At 39.7% G+C, this 22,472-nt stretch overlaps 2 protein-coding genes across 3 annotated transcripts in view; one reads left to right on the top strand and one right to left on the bottom strand.

The window, feature by feature from the left end:
• Positions 1 to 8,230, bottom strand: part of DUS4L (dihydrouridine synthase 4 like) — a 39,318-nt gene extending 31,088 nt beyond the window's left edge. For both annotated transcript variants that reach the window (XM_056340305.1, XM_056340303.1), the window contains exons 1-6: positions 8,128 to 8,230; positions 7,446 to 7,577; positions 7,077 to 7,198; positions 3,490 to 3,607; positions 1,919 to 2,041; positions 718 to 944 (exon numbers count right to left, since the gene is read on the bottom strand). In XM_056340305.1, coding sequence (XP_056196280.1) covers positions 718 to 944; positions 1,919 to 2,041; positions 3,490 to 3,607; positions 7,077 to 7,198; positions 7,446 to 7,552 — 697 coding nt within the window. In that variant the 5' untranslated portion in view covers positions 7,553 to 7,577; positions 8,128 to 8,230. The remainder of the gene's footprint in view (positions 1 to 717; positions 945 to 1,918; positions 2,042 to 3,489; positions 3,608 to 7,076; positions 7,199 to 7,445; positions 7,578 to 8,127) is intronic.
• The window catches only part of COG5 (component of oligomeric golgi complex 5), a 183,358-nt gene continuing 169,070 nt past the window's right edge, over positions 8,185 to 22,472 (top strand). Inside the window, exons 1-6 of the mRNA XM_056340299.1 lie at positions 8,185 to 8,317; positions 9,261 to 9,400; positions 10,377 to 10,434; positions 12,984 to 13,038; positions 13,138 to 13,207; positions 18,393 to 18,513. Coding sequence (XP_056196274.1) covers positions 8,251 to 8,317; positions 9,261 to 9,400; positions 10,377 to 10,434; positions 12,984 to 13,038; positions 13,138 to 13,207; positions 18,393 to 18,513 — 511 coding nt within the window. The 5' untranslated portion in view covers positions 8,185 to 8,250. The remainder of the gene's footprint in view (positions 8,318 to 9,260; positions 9,401 to 10,376; positions 10,435 to 12,983; positions 13,039 to 13,137; positions 13,208 to 18,392; positions 18,514 to 22,472) is intronic.

The following is a 22,472-nucleotide window of genomic DNA, read 5'->3' as shown; positions in this document are numbered from 1 at the left end:
ACACAAACTTTTCCTTATGATACTAGCTATTGTTCTCTGTCCTGTTGTTCTCTAGCTGTAAGATCCAAAGTGTGTAGATACAGATCACGTCTTCAAAACATACACTGAACTTCCATATTGTCTGGAAACCATAGAGAGTTGCAGGAATCCATTGTGACTAAATAACTGCAGGGAAATCCTGCAAAAAATCCCCAAATTTTACCACTGAAGTGTAAGACAAGGTGAATACATACAGACATGACAGTGCAAGGCCTCACTGCGTCCTTGAAGTCAACCATCTTAACTATTAAGTATCTGGCTTAATAATATTCCTTTTTTCTGCCATATTCTTACTATAAGAAAATCTGGTCCCTTGTGCAGGAAGTAGAGATTTCCAAGTGGAAGTTTATGGTTCTTTAAAAGATGATCAGCTCCATAAAGAGATGGAATAAATGTCTGAAGGTCCCCCTGTACTCTGCTACTGAGATAGCATAATTAAGCAAAGAGCTTTTGTAATTTGCCTCGGAAATTGTTAATTGTGGCTTTGAATAACACTGCTCTTGTCCTCTGATGATTACAAGTGATTCCATTTATGAGTTTATAAGGCATCTAAAATATGCTCTTTCATTTGTCTCCTCAAAGAGTAAAAAGCACTCAAATCATGTCCTACTCACAGCCAAAGTACTTTGAAAACCGGTTTGTAAGTTTACTTAGAAAATAGAGTACGTTTAATCTTACCATCTGCTCCTGTCAAGTGATGAACATTTTCAGCATCCTTTAAAGTTTTAATGTCTCCGTTAGCCACAATAGGTATAGACATGCTTTGTTTAATTATTTTAATTGCTTCGTAATGTACAGGCTGATGTCTTTCTTCTACACTTCTTCCATGTACTGTAATCCATGAAACTCCAGTTGCTTCAGCTTTCTGACACAGGTCAACTGTTCTTTTTAAGTCCTCATGGATCCTGAAATTCCAAGGAATGAAAACATTAGATAATAAGTTACCTGAACTGTATAAGAAGCCCTCCTCCATAAGGAGGAGTTACCACAGATTTGTATAAGGAACAGTAGAAATAAAGAAAATATTACTGTTGGAAGATAAAAGATTTTTTTTTTAAATAAAGACATGGATTTAATGTATAGAAACCAATATTTAATTTAGCACTTCCCAATTATGTCACATCTCTGAAATATACATGGTAAATTTTATAGCAAGATGCTATAAAATTTGAGCAAGAGTGCCCTAAGGATTCTAAAATAAACATCATTATTTTGCATGTTTTGTGAAAAAAACCCTGATTTGTAGCAGTTCCCCTTTTATGAAGGACTGCAAACTGAGTTGAAACTTAACTGACAAATACGCAAAAGCCACACGGGATATGTGGATAAATAGTGGATGAAATGGTACAAAGCAATGCAAAGCGATGGTTTACAGAAGTTTAGAAAGTGATGAAGGGAAGCAGGATGTGCTCCTTACAGCAGCTGTGGGGACTAGTTTTCAGTTCTGTTACCTTACCCTTTATAGTCAACAGCAACTGTGGCTCTGGCCTCAAAACAGCTCATAAAGTAAACCCTTGTGATGATACAGACTACGCATTGATTTCCTTTTATGCAACCCTAAACCTTTTAACTTGTACTTTCATGTCATTTGGATTGCAAAAATTTCTAGCATCCATTAAGTTACGTGGGTAAGTAGTCAAAGGCTGTGCTGGTTCTACTATCTAAGGTTGGGACTACTTTCCCCAGATACTCTTTCACCATCTGAGGTCAAAAAATCTCAGCATTCTTCACATGTAAGGAAATTATTATAATGTCTAATATTACACCATCAGAATTACATATACTAAAGTATGGTGTAACTATCATACTAACATGTTTCTTTAAAAAAAATCAAAAGAATTCTTCCATGTACCACAAACAGCACTTAAGTTAGACCTACCTTATTTTAATAGATACTGAAAATCTAGGGTTGTCGATCTGATTCCGTACGTGTCTCACCATATCTCGAACAAGCTCTGGTTTATTTATTAAGCAAGCACCATAACCTTCTGCCATCGCCCACCTTTAAAAGAAGAACATTTTTATTCTATATTTGAAACAATGCAGACCAATTTCAGTTAAATACATCAGTTTATTTCCTTAGGACCTTCAAAATGTGTGGCTGAGTAAACAAGAGATAGTACTGGCTGTAGATCAATGATTGTTTGCAGTTTGACACCAGCTCTTAGATCCTGATTCAGTCTCCATTGTGCTGTTAGAACTCTGGACAAGTTTCTAATCTCTTCCAGTTCAATTTTCTGTCCACAAAATGGACTGGCAAGGAAGATAAATTAACATTTAATCAATTATACATAAAATATTTTGATGTTTCTGCTTCCATTGGGTCATAGATTTCTTCTGAAGAGAAAATGAGTTTGGATTGGAAAGGAAGATTTTTGAAGTGCAAGTAAGGATATAATTTCAGTAATACTCTGTTTTCTCTCAACTGCAAAACACTTTATTTTGATTGGCAGGAAATAACCTTTGCTTCCATTTAGCAGCAGTTTTTTTCTTAAACAATTTTTCTTATAAATGCAGATTAAGTATATAAAGTTTTGTTATCTGAAACTAGCATGCACAAGAAACAAAGGATTCAAATGCAAGAGTATCTTTTTGGCCTAAAAGGAATGTAGAAGTTGGTGTATTTAACTGTAGTTAGCATAGAAAAAACCTACACTTCCATTCTGAAATCTCAGATCTCTCCAGAAAAGAGTTTTCTCAAATACTGTAACTTTAAGTCAAGACAACCTAATTAGGATAGACAAATGAAGTATTTGCACTGTAATATTATCTTTTGCTTTCCTACATTTATTTTTGAGGTCTTCACTTAGAAAAAGACTGCCTGACAAGCCTGTAATAAATGGTTCTCAATTGAACCAGTTAGCAGGAATCTTCATTTGTGCATTACTGTTTCACTGTCAAGACAAAATCTTTATCAATTTAAGTGAGAAGTAGATCACTAATTCACTGTACTTATAAACCTAATAAAAGATGGAAGAAATTCTTTTCAACACTTCCTGAATAATATAATATGTATAATTACATTTTAGACACTATCCTTCTCTTGCAGAAATCTGAGACATCAGTGGCTTGCCTCATTATTTTGGGAATTGCCACATCATTTCTCAAAACCCTCTCCAAATTATTTTCAACAAGCTCTTCTGGGTAATGCATATTTAACAGCTGTTGAGAAGGGATGGCCACTTCACTTCTGAGCCAACATGCAGTATCACAGAAATTAAAGCCAAGCTGGCAAATACACCTGGTTTTCCCAGTCTCACCATGGTGACAGGCATCTCAGAACATTCAGAACAGTGTCTTGCCACACAGACGTTTCTGACAGGTTAAAAAGCTATTTCTCTCTTGATGTCTATTTTTAAATTAAGACAGCAATTACTATGAAAATGAAGACCAATATTGTTTAATCTCAAATTACTTCATCATATTTACCCAGCTTTTTCAAAACTTTACCTCTGAGGACAGCCACAGTTTAGGTCTATTCCATCTGCAAAAGGACATACGATACGGGCAGCATCACACAAAACCTGTGCTTCTTTAGCAGCAAACTGAACAATCAATGGATGATCACCTAGCCAATGAAAAGACATTTAGAGATTTTAAACCCCCTAGAAAATAAAAAGAAGAAATTCTAAATTTTGAATGTTTTTCATATATTGAAAGGCTGTCTGCCCATGGCCCTGGGCAACCAGCTCTAGGCGACCCTGCTCGAGCAGGCGAGCTGGATAACGTGATCTACAGAGTTTCTTCCAAACTTGACTATTTTGTGATTGCAAGCCCTAAATCACAAATAAAGGTAGCTGACCAGTGTTTACTAAATGAGTATGTCTATCAAGAGAGGTGAGAATTCAGAGGTGGGAATTCAGACAAACATACGTGTCCTAGATGGTTGCTGGGTCAACATATACTTTTTCTGACTGAAATTGGTCAGGTGCTTATCTTTCACAAAGATGATATATGAAACTATGTATTCTCTATTTTTGTACAGCCTTCATGCTTCCCCTCCTAGCCTGCCTGCTCTTACCTGCATGCTGCCCCTTTGCTGTGCTGACATGGCTGTCTGTCTTGCCTGGTGGGAAATCTGCTTACAGAACCAACCGTTCAGAAATGAGCTAAACAACCCACGTTTGCCCTTCCTTATCACAGCCCTTCTTTTTCCTCTTCTGTGCCACCATGGCTGGTTTTTATCTACAATGTGATATGCTGAGTTGGCATGCGAACACATGGGCAGAGGCAGCTTTGTCTCAAGTGGGAAACCAAAGTGTCAGTGCTCCTCGACATGGGTCTGCTGAACTACTTGTGATTTACTAAGCCCCTGCAGAGAGCCAGATGGTCATATGGAACATGCTCTCCTCTTTTACAGCTATTGCATTACATCAAAGGCATCTAAAAATATCCGAAACAGTCTTAGCACTCACTTTCCTTATAAACAATTGCTGCAGTTAAGAGAAAGGGTGGTAACTGAGCACTGATGGAAAAAGATGATCCAAAAAATGCACAAAGTAGGTGCACTTCTGGTACTGAAAAGACCACAAGTGCTTCTGAAGATTATTCTGTTTTAGTGGAAAATTAGTTCTTAAAGCAGTGGAGCTTGCCAGAAAGAGCAGTAGTACCCTCTCAGTCAAGCTAAGACACTTCCAGAAGTTACCTAAACATATGGCAAGCAAAAACAATCCCTTGCATATTTTCAAAACAGTGTCCATTTAACACAGTGCTTTAGCTGAAAAGATTTACTTTGTTACAGCTAGTATTTTGGAATAATCCCACACTCTTAGGTTTGTGGTTGAGCGTTAAGTAATAAAAATACTGAGTCTAGCCATATTAAATTTTCTAGCAGCAGCCACAAAGAACATTACCTCTATTTGAGAAATATGCAACAAAGAAACATTAATGCTGAAGAAAATGGAAAACAGAAATTGCAATTGTAGACTCCAAACCTACTCCACTAATTACAACACAAAATCCCCAAACAGCCAGGAAGTTAAACATAAAACCACAGTAAAATTTCACAACCTGTTGTGGAGTTACTTGTTAAAAGCATAAATGCTAATAATGTAAACACTGTAATTTGGGCAAAGCTGTTTGAGGCAGAATGTTTTAGAGGCCTGTAAAATTAAGACCAGCGTGAAAGAGGTGAATAGGGAAAATATGTTGTTTACAACACTACAACATTTCATTTTGTTCCCCTTATTATCAGGCAGCAAAGTTGCAGCGTAACAGAGAATCTCCTCTTTCCCCATCCCTGCACCCGCTAGAATACGCTACAGATACTATCTGACCCATGGAACTTCAATGCCACAGGATGATGTTTAGATCAGAAATGTAAGTAAATTAAAAGGGGGCAAACTAGTGGCTTTGTGGAGCTTTGAACGATATATATTGTCAGCTATGTTCTTACTCATTTATTTTTACATACAAAGAATTATTCATGCTTTTTTAAGGTTGAATTCTACTAATAAGAGAGTCTATGCTTTCCAATGTGATTTTTCTCTGTAACTGCTCTATTTGAATAATTCATCATAGTAAACAGCCAGTGCTAAAATAATGAAATATACTTCCCCTGCTATTATATATACACTTATGAAACCACTAATTCAGTGGTCTGAATAGATGAAATCATCACACTTCATAGATCCTACACACCAGTCTTACTAGCAGTGCTCTTTTCATTCCTCCAGTTACAGCCTATGCTTATATGTTCCTTGTTACACCCTTCCACTGCAGCCACTTCATGCCAAAAGATCTGTATTGTTATTGTCACCTCTTCCCACGTATTTCATACCACTTTCTCTTTTGCTTTACACCCAGGACACTGTACAACTCCTTACACTCCTTCTTTTCGTGTTCTGGTTATGTTTCTGTAGCATGCCTGAAACCTTGCTTCTCCCCATCAATGCTTGAACTTCCTGGTCTCTTCTTGCTCCTTTTTATCAACCCCTCAATACCGCAAGGAGTCCCCCAACAGCCCCTTCCACCTTCCACTCCAGCTAATGTGAACCCCTGCTTCTTTTAGCAATCCTTGATTCCACTGTATCAATGTCTGATCTCTTAATTTTTTCACCTTTAGCAACACTCTTATTTTTATTAGAGACCAGAAAACCTTTCCTGGCAATAATTGGTCATCTCTGAAACACACAAGAAACAGCAACTGCTGGGAAAAGAATCTTACTACCATCTCATACTGTGTCTAGATGGGATGGAGTTAAGTTCAAATTTGTTTAAAGTTTATTTGTAGGAGGCCGTATGGTGCCGTCTTTTGGATTTTGTAACAAAACCTGTGTTGATAACGCACCAATGTTTTGGCTATTGCCACAGTACTTGCACAGCGTCAAAACGTTTTTCTCACTCTGCCTCCCCCTGCCCTCAGCAAATAGATTGGGGTGGGTAAAAAATTGGGAGTGAACACAGCTGGGACGGCTGACCCAAACTGATCCAGAGTATATTCCATACCATATACCATCAAGCTCAGCAATAAAACTGGAGTGACAGGGGAAGGTGAAAGTGTGTTGGGACATGTAAATTATGTTCCTGGATGGCCACTGCTTGGAGACTGGCTGGGTATTGGTCTGATAGTGTGAGGTGGGAAGTGATTGCCTTTGCATCACTTGGGTTTTTTCCTCCTTGTTTCCTTCAGTTATTAATCTGTTTTTATCTTGACCTGTGAATTTTTCTTGCTCTTGCTCTTCCTGTTCTCCCCCTGTGCTGCTGGGGGAGGGTGGAAGAGAAACGAGTGAGCAGCTGTGTGGGTGCATAGCCACTGGCCAGCTATGCGTGGTCAACCCACCGCACATCTAAATCAGTTTGGAGGCCCTCATTTCAAGTGGAGACAAGGTTTTCCACTATTTCATTTGACACACTATCACCAGAATGTGTTTCTCTTACCTAGAGAGAGTTTCTATGGTTTTACAGTCAATCAGATACAGTATACCAAAACTGCTAACAGATGTCAAGTTGTGTGACAGACTTCATTCATTTGGCCAGTTTGGTTTATCACCACATAAAACATACTGACAAGGCAATGGTTAATCTAAAAAAAATACCTTTGTTTGTTGTGAATTCGCTGTCTCTAGCTTTTGCAGATCTCACAAAATCAGCTGCCACTATCATAGGTGTGTAACACAAATCGCAACCGTATTTCCTGACCAAGGTTCTGAAAGCCAACCTGCAGATACATGAAAATTAAGAGATAAATAGTAAAGACTTTTTTTTTACTGGCTATTGTAAAATGCTGTTCTGATATGTGGTACCGTGGGGATGTCCAAGTACAATCATAAGATAAAACATGTCCCATGTCTATCTCCATCTTAAATAATTAAAGGAGAAAAAGGTAATCATCCCTGGTTTTACAGTCAAGATAACTTCCTCAGAGAGAATACACTGAAAACATAGCTGATGTGATAATTACTCACTTGGAATAGCGGACCATAGGGGCACATATTTTTACAACTTGCCCAGAATGAAATAAATCCATGGGATCTTTTAGTTGGCATTCTTTAGTTTCTGCATCACCAATCATGTACAATTAGGAATCCTCTTAGCATCTGGAAAAACAAACAGCGTTGAAACGCAAGTCATTCTGCTACCTCTCACGGGCCGTGCAGCAAAGCATTATAGTTTAACAGGACTTGCTTTTTGGTAAAGTATCCCGAAAGAAGTCCCTCACTCGCACGCTGCCAGGAACAAGCCTTCTGCCACCACCAGGTACCGAGCGCCGGCCGGGCGCCTCGCAGTCTGCAGCACCGCCGCGGCCGCACCGCCCGCGCTCCTCACGGCACGGAGGTTTCCCGCCCAGCCCCTCAGCGCAGGGCCGGCCCCGAGCCCGGCCCAGGGGCCCCAGGGCTCAGGGAGAAAGTTTTTCCTCAAGTCGGGCGAGAAGCAGCCCGGGCCCGCCGCCTCCCGGCCTCCCGCTGCAGGCCCAGCTCCCTCCGCCTCTCCCCGCCCGGCGGGGGCTGCGGCCCGCCCGGCCCGGCCTGCGCTGGCTGCCGCGGGTCGGTCGGTGCCTGCCGGGTGCCGGAGGCGCGGGCCCGAAGAGGGCCGGGCCGCTGCCACCCCCGCCGGGTCCCCGCGCGCCCCGCCCGGCCCCCCGCTCACCGCGTGCGCCACAGCCCCGCCGCCCGCTCGCGGGGCGGCCCACCCCCTCCGTCGCGCGCCTTCGCCATCATCGCCGCGCGCCGCCGCCCGGGAGTGACGCGCGGGCTCCCGGCACCTGCCAGCATGGAGGAGGCGGGGGCGGGCGGCGGCGCGGCCCCGGCCCCGGCGCTCGCCGAGCTGCTGGCGGACGGTGAGGCGCGGGCGGCGGCGGCGGCGGCCTGGGGGTGCGCGCCGCTGGCTCGGCTCGGCGCGGGCGGCGGGGGGCAGCCCCGGGCGGCGGGGCCATGTCGGGGGGTCTCGTCCGCGGGCGGGACGGAGGGTGCTCCGGGAGGGCGGCGTCGGGCAGGGCGGTCGGAGCCGGGGTGAGGCGCCGGCGCTGGGGACGGGGCGAGGGGGGCCATGAATTCCCGTGGTGTCAAGTCGCGGAAAGTTGGGGCGGCGGCGCCGGGGGGGACAGCGGGACCCGCGGCTGCTGGCGGGGGCCCGAACGGCCGGGGCCGGCGGGGTGGCGCGGGCGGCTGTGGCCCGCCTGCTCCTGAGGGAAAGCGGGTGCACTGAGAGGCGGAGGGGCTTGGTAATACCGGTAGGAGCTGCCTGGAAACTCGGGTCTGGCTTCGTCCGAGACCGTCGTTGCAGTGTCGTTTCTTAATTTAGTTAATTTTATAAACCGATACTGTTGTAAGAGTCCGGTTCGGTCTCGTGGAGGTGCGTCTCCTGCCAGCTCGACCCTCCGTGGTTGTTGTGTTGTGTTGACCAGGTGGCTGGTGTGTGTTTGGTTATGGGCACGACCTCTGTAGCCTCACCCCAGTTACGTTGTGAAGTTTGGAGAAGAAAGGTTTTTTACACTCTTTAGTGTATTCTGCGCAAGAAAAGGCTGTGGGCAATAAAGGAACACGAGTCTTTATCACCACGTACAAAAAAACTCAACCCAAACACAGGCATCACCTCGAAACTTGTTTCTCTTGATTGTGGTCTCTTCCCACGTTGGTGTCACATTTGTATTACATGATACAGAGAACACACACTGTTACGTTTGGAGAAATTGAAGGTCAGAGAGAGAACTGTATGCTTTAGGTTCATAAATATTTTTTAACTGCTCTGAAGTATGAAGATAAAATCTAAATTTTTTTCAGAATGTTACGCTGACTTCTTCAGAGAAGACTTTGATGTGAAAGCCTACACTTCCCAGTCTATCCATCAGGCTGTGATAGCTGAGCAACTGGCAAAACTTGCCCAAGGTATTAGTCAGTTGGATAAAGAGCTTCATTTACAAGTAAGTTTAAAGCATACCTGTTATTCAGGGATGGTTGATACCAACTAGTGAAAAGCTTAGTAATCTTAGGATCTTGTTGCTTCTGAAATTTCCCAGTGTATTTTGCAAGCAGTTAACTAAAGGTACAACTTACAGCAAAACTAGTAGTGAATCTGATACTTAGTCAAGCCCATTCTTAATAGTCCCACCAAAAAGCCATACACTCACTTCATTTTCAGTTTCTGCAGCCAGTCTCTGTATAGATGGAGGTTCCGCTCTTCTTTGTAAGGAAGTTCCCTGGCTCTTTCCAAATGAGCATCTCCAGCTATCAGAAATGCCTGTGTTTTAGGATGACAACTGTGAGAAGATAGCGAGTGATTTAACTTGCATCCTTTCAGCCTGGGCTGGAGAGTAGTAGCCTAGGCTCCAAGGCTTACCTGGGCAGATATAATATAATCTATGTTAACACACCTTCAGAAAGATTTCTGAGGTTGGATGGTAGAAGGCTTTTTGGTAAAATCTATGCAGACACCATAAATCCACAGCGGACTTTGCAGTGAGAACAAAGTTTATGTGGAGTTTCAAAACCTGCTTCCTTCTTTCCTTTGCCCCAGTTTTGATATTCTTTGGGAACTAGTTTCTGAATGTCAAAAATAGAAAAGAAAATATTAAAAATGTGAATATACATATACATTATTACTGTGTGATTAATAAGCTTGCATTTACAATTATGGTTATATGTGAAGGTGTGTTGAAATGTGATTGCTGTCCTGGCTTTAATTAATGTTAGCTGTGCTGCAGTTACAGACCCTCTTATTCTGACCTTGCTGCTTTTGTGAATTAAAATGTCCTCTGAAAGCCCTTTCATTTTTAAGGTGTGTCTGCTTTTTCCTGTGTCTGGCTAATGTAGGGATGATGATGATGTATTAATAATCATCCTTTCAGGCACACATCCCCATTCTTCTGTGCTGATTTCTCTACTCTGTTTTTCGTTAAGGTTGTTGCAAGGCATGAAGACCTGTTGGCCCAAGCAACTGGAATTGAATCCCTGGAAGGTAAATGCTGTTATATTATGCTTGTTCCTTCTTACAATGGAGGGAGCACTTCTAACATCTGCAGAGAATGTCAGTTATTGCCAACTTTGGCCCCTAATGTTCAGCCTACAAATCTGTCTTCTGAGGAGTAAGTAACTTGTGGCTGCTTTTTTTCGATGTCAGTAGATGGAGCTCCAGGGAGAAGATTTGGCTGATACTTCTCTGCAGTAACTACTTCATAGGAAAACGCGTTTCAATAATCAGTTCTTAGCAACCGAGTCTTTTTGACCTTTTAATATATATTTCTAAATAAACCTAATTTTTGTTGCAACATTAGCTGATAATTGTTGCCATTAATACCAAATTTGTGCATGTTGCATATGCATTTGTTGCATAGTTTGCAAATCTTAACCAAAGAGGCTTTAACACAAAATCTTAACTGCACTGAGGTATTTTTTTCCTAGTAAGTCAATCTTGTGACTGATAAATAGCTCCCAGTCAATTTTCAGAAATTTGTGTTCAGGGGAATTGTGTTTTCTGAAATCATGGTTGTTTCTGAAGGCCTTCCTTCCTAAAATTGCTCTGAGGAAAGAATGAAGTACTTCAAGACAACTATTCAGTTATAAAACATTTCTGTAAGGCAGATGTGGCAAATAGGGTGTGTTTTACAGCTACTAACCCAAAGTAAAGATAAAATCTATTTCACCTCAAATTTGTTCAAATTTCTCTATTTACTTAGGGTGATGCTCTTTAAGAGACCTTTTCTGTGTGTGAGGGAAGAAGGGCATGCAGAGATTCTAATCCTGAAAAGTGTTTGGTACTGGAGACATCAGTAGAAACTTCAGTCTGCAGCTGCCAGAAAAATCAAAAGTCTGTGCACACAAATAGGATGTTTTAAGTTTTGTAAAACTTTCTTCTGTCTGCCCTGCTTCTGCTACACGTGATACATGGTCACTGTAGAAGAAACACTGAATGAAGATTCATAAGAAAAAGAAAAGATGGATGTCAACAGAAATTTTCATTATGAAGTCAGAATCGCGTAGCTCTTGGTATTTTTATCAAGAAAGTTAGCCAGTGAAGATTATGGAGTTAATTCACAGCATATACAATGATTTGGATGTGTGAAAGTGAATCCCATTAAACGTTTCAAATCTATATACCCAGCTTGTAGAGTGCTTTTTTTTTTTTTTTTTAGGTCTGTGAACTTTTTTTAATGGTACACTGATCTGTTATACATGCTCTTTTCTGTCTATAGGTAGCTCAGTAGATACCTTGAGCTACCTGTTAGTTCAAGGTAGGCTAAATAGTAGCCATCCCATATCTTACACAGAAGATGGGAGAGGGTAGATTGCTTTCTCACTCATCCTAATTCTACCTTCTGGCAAAAGGACTGCTGTATGCTTTATAGCAATGTCACAGTCATGGATGCAGCAATGTCATGCTACTGGCCCTCCCACATTATTGCAATGTGGAGTAGAAAGTTCAGCCTATTTTGCCAGCTTTCCACCATATCCGATATCTTCGTCCTCTGATGCGTGAGAATTGCATGCCTACCATTCCATGTATAAAGGTCTGAGAACTCCTGAGTCTGTTACTAACTAGGTTAATAGTTCTGAAATATAGAGAAGATGGGAGTTTGCATATTTATATAAAATATATGAGATACAGTCCCACTACTGGACAAGCTGAATAAAACCATTAGCAGTAGTTTTGTTGGTCTTCTATCTTACTCTATCATATTTCAGTTTTATCCAATTTGATGATGACATGCTTGTAAACAGGGCTTTACAAAACTGTAGTATGTTCGAGAATGCTAACAATAACTGGAACAAAAATAATTCCATAGGCCTGGATTTTTATAACTTTATTAAATTCTCATCAGGCTGATTCCATATTTGCACAAATGACTGCTACCCTTGCCTACTTTGCAATTTAAGAACAAGCGTGCTTGTGGGCTTTCTTTGTGCTGTTTTGCCAAACTAATCTGGAACAAACATGATTAATGTAGTTTGCTCTGTAGTCTAAATTAGATGACCTCACAATGACACTGATACCTTACTTTTTGCCAGAGATGCTTATGCACAGGAAGAAAACCTTGAAATGGAGTTGGTTATCTTCTCAGTTCTCTTTGTCTGTTGATTTCTCTGAACTGTCTAGTCACTACGTTAAATAAATAGTGTTAAATAGGTTGTGCTTTTTTGTATGTCATGTTCAGGTGTTTGTAGCAGGTTATATGCCTTTGAACAGCAGTCCTGATCATCATTCTTTTAGAAAGCAGCATACTCTAAATATTACTTGAAACTTAACGTATGATGAATTTGAATGATATTTCTTCTGTAGGTTTGCGTTCTCTACCAATAAATTTTCCGTAACATTCAGTAAGTGATCTACTACCTGCTCAGTTTATTTCCAAATATGCTGTGTTTTATTAATTTCAGTCTGTTTGAATGCTTTGTTGTAAAGGGGGATTTTTTTTTTTATGCTAGTCAGAAGTAGTTACTATGATTTGAAGAATAATTTTTTCTGTAATTGATAACTGTTCCATGTAAAAAATCTGCTTTATTTTGCAGGTGTCCTCCAAATGATGCAGACGAGAATTGGTGCTTTACAGAGTACTGTTGATAGGTATGCCATTCATTATGTGGTTAGAAAGTAGAAATTCTTAGTTGTTCTGTCGTGTTACTTATTAATACTGCTATAAATAAATTCTCTTCTTATTTTCAGAATTAGAGTTAAAATCGTTGACCCCTACAACAAAATAGTGTCTCGCACAGCTCAGCTAGCAAAACTTCAAGTAAGTTGTATGCAAAATGGACTTTAAAAAACCCTTTCTGAATGTGTATTATTTCCCAGTTGTCAGGCATGGGTGGAATTTTCATAGTCCAGTAGCCTGTAGTTCGTTGTCAGTATTTCTCAAGGAAAATCAGTATTTGTGTGTGTCTTCATGAGCTACTGAGAAGTGCTTCATGTTGCTAAGTAATATGGAAACTGACCTTTGCGCTAGCTAAGTGAGTTTTTGAAGAGGTGGAGGGAAGACTGAAGGGTTATCTTGAGTACAGATTAATTAAATTCTCATTACTGTTTGTGTAATTTTGGTATTTGATGTTATGGTGCCATTATATCGAAGATGTAAGTTAACGTGTGCTTGGCTGCAGTTTAGTAAAGAGTTTGGGAATTCTTTCAAAATAGTAAAGATGCAACTTATGGAACCAATTGTGGTTCTGGAGTTTTATAAGCTCAGGTACATAGTTCTTCCTGTCTTTTAAATATAAGCGAAGCCTACAGGAGAATGTAGATCTCTGTTGGAGGATAGCAATGGGAGAGAGCTTATCACAACGATGGCAACACTTCCATTGTTGATTTTATAATGGTTGAAAACTACTCCACAGATCTTCAGGAGTCATGTAGCTGCATTCTATTAAGTTTATGGTTTGAAAAGCAGCACAACTCCAAATCCACAAATGTTTAATCAGTTGTTGTTTGAACTCTTTGTCTTCACAACTTTACCTTAGCTTCGCAGAACTAGGAACTTACCTTTTAGTAGCTGAAATTTGAGCTGTGGATATGCACTCAAGTAGATTGCCATCTGTGGGTGACTGCTGTTGTACAGTAGAGTAGATGAAGCTGCAAATGGTCATGCAGTTTCTAGTCTGGGGGCTGGTGGAGCAGCTGCACTAGTCTCTCAGCTGAACTTACTATTTTCTGCATTACTTCCAGTAGCAGTGAAGTTCAGCCAGTTTGTCCAGCTGCTTCTCTTGTTCTTTTCAACTCCAGCTGTTACTGCTTTTGCCACTGGGCAAAACTTCTCTGACTTCCCTGTTGGCAGGTCATGTGCAGATTTTTTTTTGTTCTCTTACGTATGTTGCAGCTGTGGAAAGGGTTGTGGGAATTTGGGGCTAAAGATTAATATAATTTCTGCCCTGATCTTACACAAAGTCAAACTGCAAGAGGACTTCAGAGAGGAATGAGTCCCTGAACTTAGGAAATGTTTCTTGGGTGCTCTTGCTTACTCTTTGCTGTAGCAGGGTTACATGTATTTTCCTGAGGTGAGAAAGCAGCATCCATCTAGGGTCAGCGTTACTCAGCCTCTGCCAGCGAGTTTGTAATATCTGGCTTTTCTTGCTCTAAGTCAGAAGAAAGAGGTGCACTTCCTAGCATCCAAATCCACTTACTTATCTCAGTGTAGAGAGGTACAGTGATTCCAGCTCTGCTAGTGAGAGTCCATCCTTGGCACGAGAGCTGCTGTCTGGTGTTGCAGATACGTAGTGAGTGCTTTATGTTGCACTATGCTGCTGGGAGGAGTCGAGGGTCAGGACACCATAATTATGAAATGCAGCTGGACTTAAGGCAAGTTGAGTCCATAGGCCTTTGAGATCTGCTTCCCCAAGGGGCACTGCTGTGGTGTCTCTTTAGCTGGCTGACTTGTTTGTTCGGGGAAGAAGAGCAACAACAGCACAGCAAATAGTTCACTTCCTGGCGGTGACAGGGCTTTGTGTGTGATATTGGTCCCAAATGCAGGACTTGTGGCATGGCACACTTACAGACTTGCTCGTTTTATCAGGTGATGTACAGTTGGTAGAATAATAGAAAAAGGTAGATGATAAAAGAGGTTGCCTTCTGTCAAAATCTGTAGGGTTGGCAGGTATGTTTTGCTGAACATGTGGTGTTTAAGGGCCCCTTGTATTCATGATGGTATTATTTTAATGCTTCTCCATTGACTGCTGTGGGACTGCTCACAAACTGAAGGAATATTTGGCTTGCATAAAGCTGGATTTTGCCATCATTAATTGTTTTTAATATAGTCTGGCTTTTTCATAAACATTCTCGCTGCAGATTCATTGTCAAACTCCAAATCTAGTCGTGAATTCTAAATCTCTGCCGTGTGCTTGTGTATATTATGTCTTGCTCTGCTCTTAGAGCTTCATGGTATCCCAAGGGAGCAGCAGACTCACAAAGCTTACTTCTTACTTTAAATCATACTGTCCTCTTCTGAGTCTTTCCATGGTAGATCACAAGCTAAATGGGAATAGTTAACAGAGGAAATATGTAGACAGAGTGTTTGTCCTTCAGAGGAGTATTTTCTGTACAGCTCTGTGTTTCTACATGTTCTCTTTACTTTCTGTGCAGCTCTGTGATTCCACATGTTTTCTTAATTTTAGGTATATCGGTGTTTAAAAATCCTTATAGTCTTTATAATAGCCAAATTTTTAAAACCTTTTTGAAAAGTAGTAATTCTGTATTTTAAAGTTGTTCTCTCTTTAAAATATTCACCAGTAGCAGATTTCATCCTGGTGCTAGTAGTAGCAGATTTCATCCTGGCCCTACTAACTAACTAATGTAATTTGAACATAGAGGACTCTCATCTTTCTTCAGGCTTCTGTTATATATACCTCCAATTACATTGTGATCTGACAGTTAGATGCAATTGCATATATGAGCTATGCACTGGCACATTTTCAAGTAGTCCTCTCTTTCTAATTATGTCTTCTTTCAGTAATTTCTAAAAATTAACTTGAGATTAAAAGTAAGAGGCTTTTTGATTGCTCGAATTGTAGCAATAATGTCTGTTCGTGTTGATATGTTGCTTTAAATTTCAGAAGGTAACTAACATGTAATCTTGAGAAAAATGGGGTTTTATTTTTATCTTTACTAAAATCACCAGGACTAACTGAGGCCACTGGCCTTTTCCAAATTAATTCCTGCTTGAACAGTGGAATTAATTCCTTCTTGGATGAAAGCATCTTCTTTAGAAAAGCATACTCTATCCACTCACAAAGGGAATGTTTACTGAATTAGTTCAAACTTTGTTATGCAGGTGGGCAGGTTAGCGGATCTAGCATCTGTGAACAATTCCACTATTATAATGGAAATAAAAAATTTTATCTATGGTCCTCATATTGCATTCTTTTACAGTGACTGCGAGTTTTAGTAAGTTGAACAACTCACATAAATGGAAATACTTGGGTGAAACACAATCTTTGTCAAGGGCACAATGCAGTAACAATCACTGTGAAGTTAAGACTGTATCTTCATGTCTTTGGATTTTTCTTCTCCTTCTAATTCATAGGGCCAGAAGTTAAAACTTTTTTTGCTCTTGTATCTAAATGTAACTTTTCCCAGCTCTTACTCAGTTTGATAGTCCTTTTAAAAGATTGTTTCTTGGAACAGGAGATAATGAGCAACAATTCAATGAAAAAGAATCTTTTGGCATGTAAAGTAAAAGATAGCCAGAAGATAACCGAAGTTGAATTCCTAGGGAAAAACATTAGCCAGGAGTACACAATTGGATTAGAGAGTAATTAAATTTGAAAGCAAAGTAGTAATACTGTGCCCTCTTACTTGGTGAAGCACAGTGCACTATATAAAAAGCTATTTTTGATTCATCTTGCAGAAAATCAGTTTACAGATATGAAAGTGATCTGTGGATCAAGAATTTTCCAATTAAAGAAATGAATTAATAAAAGCTAATGCGTTAATCTCTCAAAGTAGGATAAGCCTCACTTGGTTCTCACTAATGGTAACAGAAATCACGTGGTTAAGTTGTCATAGAATACTTAGGAAACTTGCACTTCAGACTATGTGATACAGAGCCAAAAGCAGTAAGAGTAATTGTGCTTTTGATTTGCCTCAGTGGGGCTTTCTCTAATTTTTCCTTACTGTATGCCTAGGTGTTTAACAAAATTAAGCTGTAAATATTTGTGTTGATGCTGGTTTGTGCTGGTATAGGGAAGAGACTGACAAGTTGTGCAGTCCACTGAATATTGGTTGAAATTACTCACTTGTACATATTTTCATGTGCACTATGACATTTGTTTTCAAGACATTAACTTGAGCCTAAAAAAGGGGGTCAAAGACTGTCAGATACTAAATAATTTTTTAAAGTAACTTTAATTTTGATATCCATAAGGTAAATACTTCAGGCAGCTTTGCCTTCAGTACCAGGAAAAATACCTCAGAACAACTACGTTTTACCTGTTCCAAATTTCTCATTTACCTCTTGTTAATTTGATTGCAGATGATTGGACTGTACCTATGACTATGCTGAAATCCACATACTTTTTTACCTTCTCTTGAATCAGGTTTCTGAACTCTGGTTTAGATGTTACCCACTCCAGAATGTTGCTGCTCCTGTAGCGTGTATCTCCTAGCCTCACTGACCCTGTCCAACCTAGAGGAACTCTGCACTTGATGTATCTCTTGCTGTTTCTCTGTGTCTGTTATTTACTGTGTAGAAGGAGAAGACGTGTTTGAAGATCTTAGTTGAGTGAAAAATTATGAAACTACTATGTTTGATTCATATATCAGCAGTGCCCTTTTTTTCTAAATCGGTGCTGATGAAAATATGCACAAATATGTTTACTTAAAATTTACATACGCAATCATCTTAATTTTTAGCCAAGAATGCTGTGTATTTTAATAAACTATGAAAGAATGGGAACAGTTGACTGAATGAAGGTGATGGGCCTTATGAAAGTTTTGCTGAAAATGAGTTTTAAAATATATTCCTATCATAAAAGTCAATGTTTGTAATAACGATTTAACCTTTAATTTTTATTGTCCTCTGAAGTAAGTGCTGTCATTTTGCTTATTTTGGATCAGTAAGCAAGGCTTAATTGACAAGGCCAACTTCTTAATTTTACTAAAGCTTACAGAGCGGGGGAATATTGAGGAGAGATGTGCAATGTAAAATAAAGCTTGCTTCTAGATAGAAGTAGACTGTGTCTCTGCCGTAGGGTTCTGAGTTTTTTGTTTGTTTTTTACTAGTAATGATGATATAGTCTCAGTAGCCCTGTGAACATAATTACCAGCTTTAGAAAGTATTGATTTATATTGCCTAAAGTCATGTTAAAAAATCCTGAACAAGAGGATTTAAGTGTTCTAAACTTCATTTTTTTGGTTAAAATATTTCTGTATTTTAGGCTTAATAATGTGATCATAATGTACTGATAATATCCCCTAATGCTATGATTTCTCTGCAGGCTGCCTGTGACTTGCTGCGGAGGATAATACGCATCTTGTATCTCAGTAAGAGACTTCAAGGACAACTGCAAGGAGGAAGCAGAGAGATAACAAAAGCTGCCCAGAGTCTCAATGAACTTGGTGAGTCCTTTGTAGTTACTTTTAGAGGAATTTTTAGCTTGTACTTGTGACTCACACTAGTGTGTGACTTAAAAAACAAATAAATCCCCAAAACTTTTTACTGTGGTTCTTGCTGTCTACTTCCTGATTTGAATTGAGAAATGGTGTGGACAGAACTCATTTGTACTTTAATTTTTTTCATATGACTTCTCCAGGTAAAAGTATTTAATAACATGAAAATTCTATGGTTATAACGTGTTCTTTTGGGCAACAATTTTTTTATGAAGCAATTAATTTCTTACTGGTTTTTGTTTATGTAAAATGCCTTCACAGGTAGCAGATACGTATTTAGCATTTGGAAGATGTTGCAACTACAATAAAGCATAGTTTGAATTACAGTTCACGTCCTAAAAGAATATTATTGGCCCTGTGAACTTTCTGAAAGCCATACATGGTGCGATATGCAGAAACCTAACGTAATTCAGATACTAGAAGCATTTTGCTGCCGTAGCAACTTACTCTGTATTTTATTGGTTTTTAGGAGGAATGATGAAATAGTTCTCATGAAGCTCATGTAACATTGCTAGATTATTTTCTGTACTTGAGCTGGCTTCGGTATTTCCACACTGTGCTGCAGGATGCAGTGAGGAGCATCCCATCAGTCTTTGAGCTAGTAGCCGGTGTTCCATATGGTATCTTGCCAGCTGTTTCTCCTTTGATTTAATGGTATTCAAATTTCAGCTTCCAAAATTAGGTTGTGGGAGGGATGAACTATCAAACATTCAGAATCATCCTGAGGTTTATTGTGCATATTTGTCACTACTGCTCTTTTTGTACAGTGTAATCAAAAAATTATTAGACAATGACTTAGTCTTATAATTAGCAGATGCTGTGTTGTAAATGGAAAATTTATATATTTGTTTAGTGTATCAGTTTGAAGCACTTAAGCATCAACTGTAGCATTCTAAGCTAGAGTATTTTTTCTGATTTTATATTTTTTCTGATTTTTTAATTTTCTTTCCATTTTGGTCTCCCTTCACATCTTCAGGATATATAAAACAGTACTGTCTTTTAACTACCTGAATTACAGGTCTTGTGGGATTAACGAGATGCTAGATCCTGTTCAAATAATTAGCACAATTTAATGGTAAAATCTGAGATGTTTCTCTTGTAGTTTTTAGAATTTCTTTCTTTGAAAGAAAATGCCTTTTATCACTCTCCTTCCTCTCTTCTTTTTTCTTTTGCCACTTAAAAAAAGAGCTTGCACTTCCTTCTGTTGAGGTGTCACAGTCTTTTGAGTTTCTTTTTTTTCAAATACTTGATCTTTTCCTGAAGCTTAGAAAAGTATGAGGAATTATTATTGTTAAAGATGTAGGGAGATGGAAGCCCTTAGGAAGCCCTTTTGACTTTCATCCTACAGTCCGTAGGGGAGGAGCCAAGGCTTGTGGTCCCTAATTTAACCATCAATTAATGGTTAATTCTGGATGGTTTATGGCCAGGTAAAATCACTTGTCTACTGTCATTTCTCTCTCCCTCTCTTTTCCTGGTCTCTCTTTCTTCTCTTTTACCTCTCCATCTGCATCTCTCCCTCATCTTCTGGTGCTCTGCTCTTAGTTATCTTCTGCTGGCCACCTTGGCTGGTCTGATTCTTACTGCCTCCCAGCTGGCCGTGATGCCCAGCATGTGAGTGGATCGAAACACCCTGCTGAGGAGTGGCTGGTTGGTGGATTGGAGGTGTCTGTCCTGTGTGGTGAGGTGGTGCCTTACTGGATATGGGGTAGCGCTGTTTGGAGGGGAGGAAAATGTGCAGTGGCTGGAGTCAGCATGGCTCAGGGTACTAGAGTAGGAGTCAGTGGGAAGGTGGTGTGTTGCTGGAAGGCTGGATTTTGGGGTATGGTTGGGGAAGCACTGTCCTGTGCGTCTGGCTTTAGAAAGCATTGGGGTGTGTGAGATCTGTAGGGTGGTGATGGTGTGGGGCAGGAGAGCGGTAAGGCTGTGGCGACATGGGGTGAAGCTGTAGAAATGCTGTGCTTCAGAAAGGTGGGAGATGTGATGTAGTGGTCTGTGTCATCTGGAGGGTGGGAATCATGGGGAACCGGCACTGGTTATTTGGTGGTGAGATTACACAAGCATTGGGAGGGCTTGGGAAGTACTGCAACATCTGATGGTAGCAAATAGGTGGTAGACATGAGTGGTGTGAAAGCCTGGTACTGGATATGGAGCTCTGTGTCATGGAGACTTGCTTTTGAATTGGAGGTCATGGCCAAGATTAATATTAATTTGTAGTTTTAGCCAGATATTTCTGAATATCCCTTTTGGTGCTCTGTCAGGGAAGAGTTCTTCCCAGTGTTTGTTACTTTCCTATTTTGTGTGGTGCAATATAATTTCTGCTTTGTTGAAAGCAGCAGTACTGTGATACTACTTTGAAAGCTCTGCACTTTCTATAGTATAATATATCTTTTATTACTTACAGGGGTTATTCTGGGTATTAACTGGCCATTTAGTTTTTACATACTGTTGTAGTCTGTGTATAAGTTTGGGGGACACAAACGTGTGTGCCTGTTTAAGGTGTATGTATTCAACATCTATTTCTTCAGCAAATCTATGTTAGTTCACTTACAGCTTTTACTTAGTTGAGTCTTGAAGTTTATTTTGCAGTGATGGGAAAAGATACAAAAATATAAAATTGTGAAATTAGAAGTAGGGGTCAGTCAGAGGAACTACAAGAAATAGTAGCTTTTACTGGGAAGGGTTTTTTTAATTGCATACTTTCTTAAGTTACTGCTATTCTGCACATCTCTAGCTCCAGTAGAAGATGTTAAGAACTTTACTTTGAAAGCATTTGGTAATATTTTCACTGAGATCTCTACTTAAAGCTAAAGTAGATCTAGAATTCCTCTTGTGTTGGACTTTCTCATTCTTTGAAATTAACTTTCCACTTTGGCACAGTAAGAAAAGAAATTAATTCCCTATGCAATTTTTAGAGATTAAATGTGATTAATATATATGTGTGTGTATATATAACCTCACACTTCCTTCTGCAACTCTTCTACCTCCTAACACACTTTTTGGGGTTCTCTAGCAAAGTAGAAACAGAGCTCTGATAGTCCATTGAATAAGCTATTAGCTGCTTCTCTAGTGATGATTCTTCATATTTTACAATCAAATTCAGTATATTGATAGGTAAAGCAAGTGACATATTCAGATGTCACACAGGGCCTAATGCAGTGAATTACATGCCCTGACTATGCTTCTTGGTGGTATTTTAATACGATTTAATACAAGTGAAAAAGAAACATCCCTAAGCAAGTTTAAACCACAGAATGTTACAAGAAAGTGTATACACTATACACAGAAGAAATTATGCAGGGATTAAACAATCTGCTCTCTTGTATGTGGATATGCAGAAATCACTGCCTGTAAGTGGCCAGTAACTGATCAGATGAAGATGAAGAAATTCTTAGTTGTGCAGGGAGTATCTGGCTTGACTGTGGACAGGTTGTTGATTCCATCTAGCAGTTACAGCACTAGCTTTGGACAGCAAAGGATTTATAGCTTTTGCTTGTTAAATACCTATAACTGATGTTGTCATTATTCATATAAATGCCTAGATGTCTTATGATTATAATGAACTTCTAGTCTCTATATATGGTTGTACTAGAGTTTATTTCACAGCAAGTAAATTTATTTGCTTGAATGACCTTGTAAGTATGTAATACTTGTAGGCAGGCCCTCACAGCAGCCATGATTTTGCTCTTTTGTTAACTCAGAGTTAGTCTGTGACTAAGATGTGCAGCCATAAAATGAAGGGGAAGGGGTCTACTGAAATACAGTTTTGGGTGTCTTCAATATAGAAGTTGTTCCAGGACAATGCTGACTACTCTAAAACAAATAATGTATTTTAGGAGCCTAGAATATAAAGGTGCGATTAAGTAGTAGGCAACATAGATTTATCAAGAATGAATCCTGTTTAACCAACC

This window comes from Falco biarmicus, chromosome 5, assembly GCF_023638135.1.
Source record: "Falco biarmicus isolate bFalBia1 chromosome 5, bFalBia1.pri, whole genome shotgun sequence".
Taxonomy (NCBI): Eukaryota; Metazoa; Chordata; class Aves; order Falconiformes; family Falconidae; genus Falco; species Falco biarmicus.
This window is presented reverse-complemented; position numbering and strand designations above follow the sequence as displayed.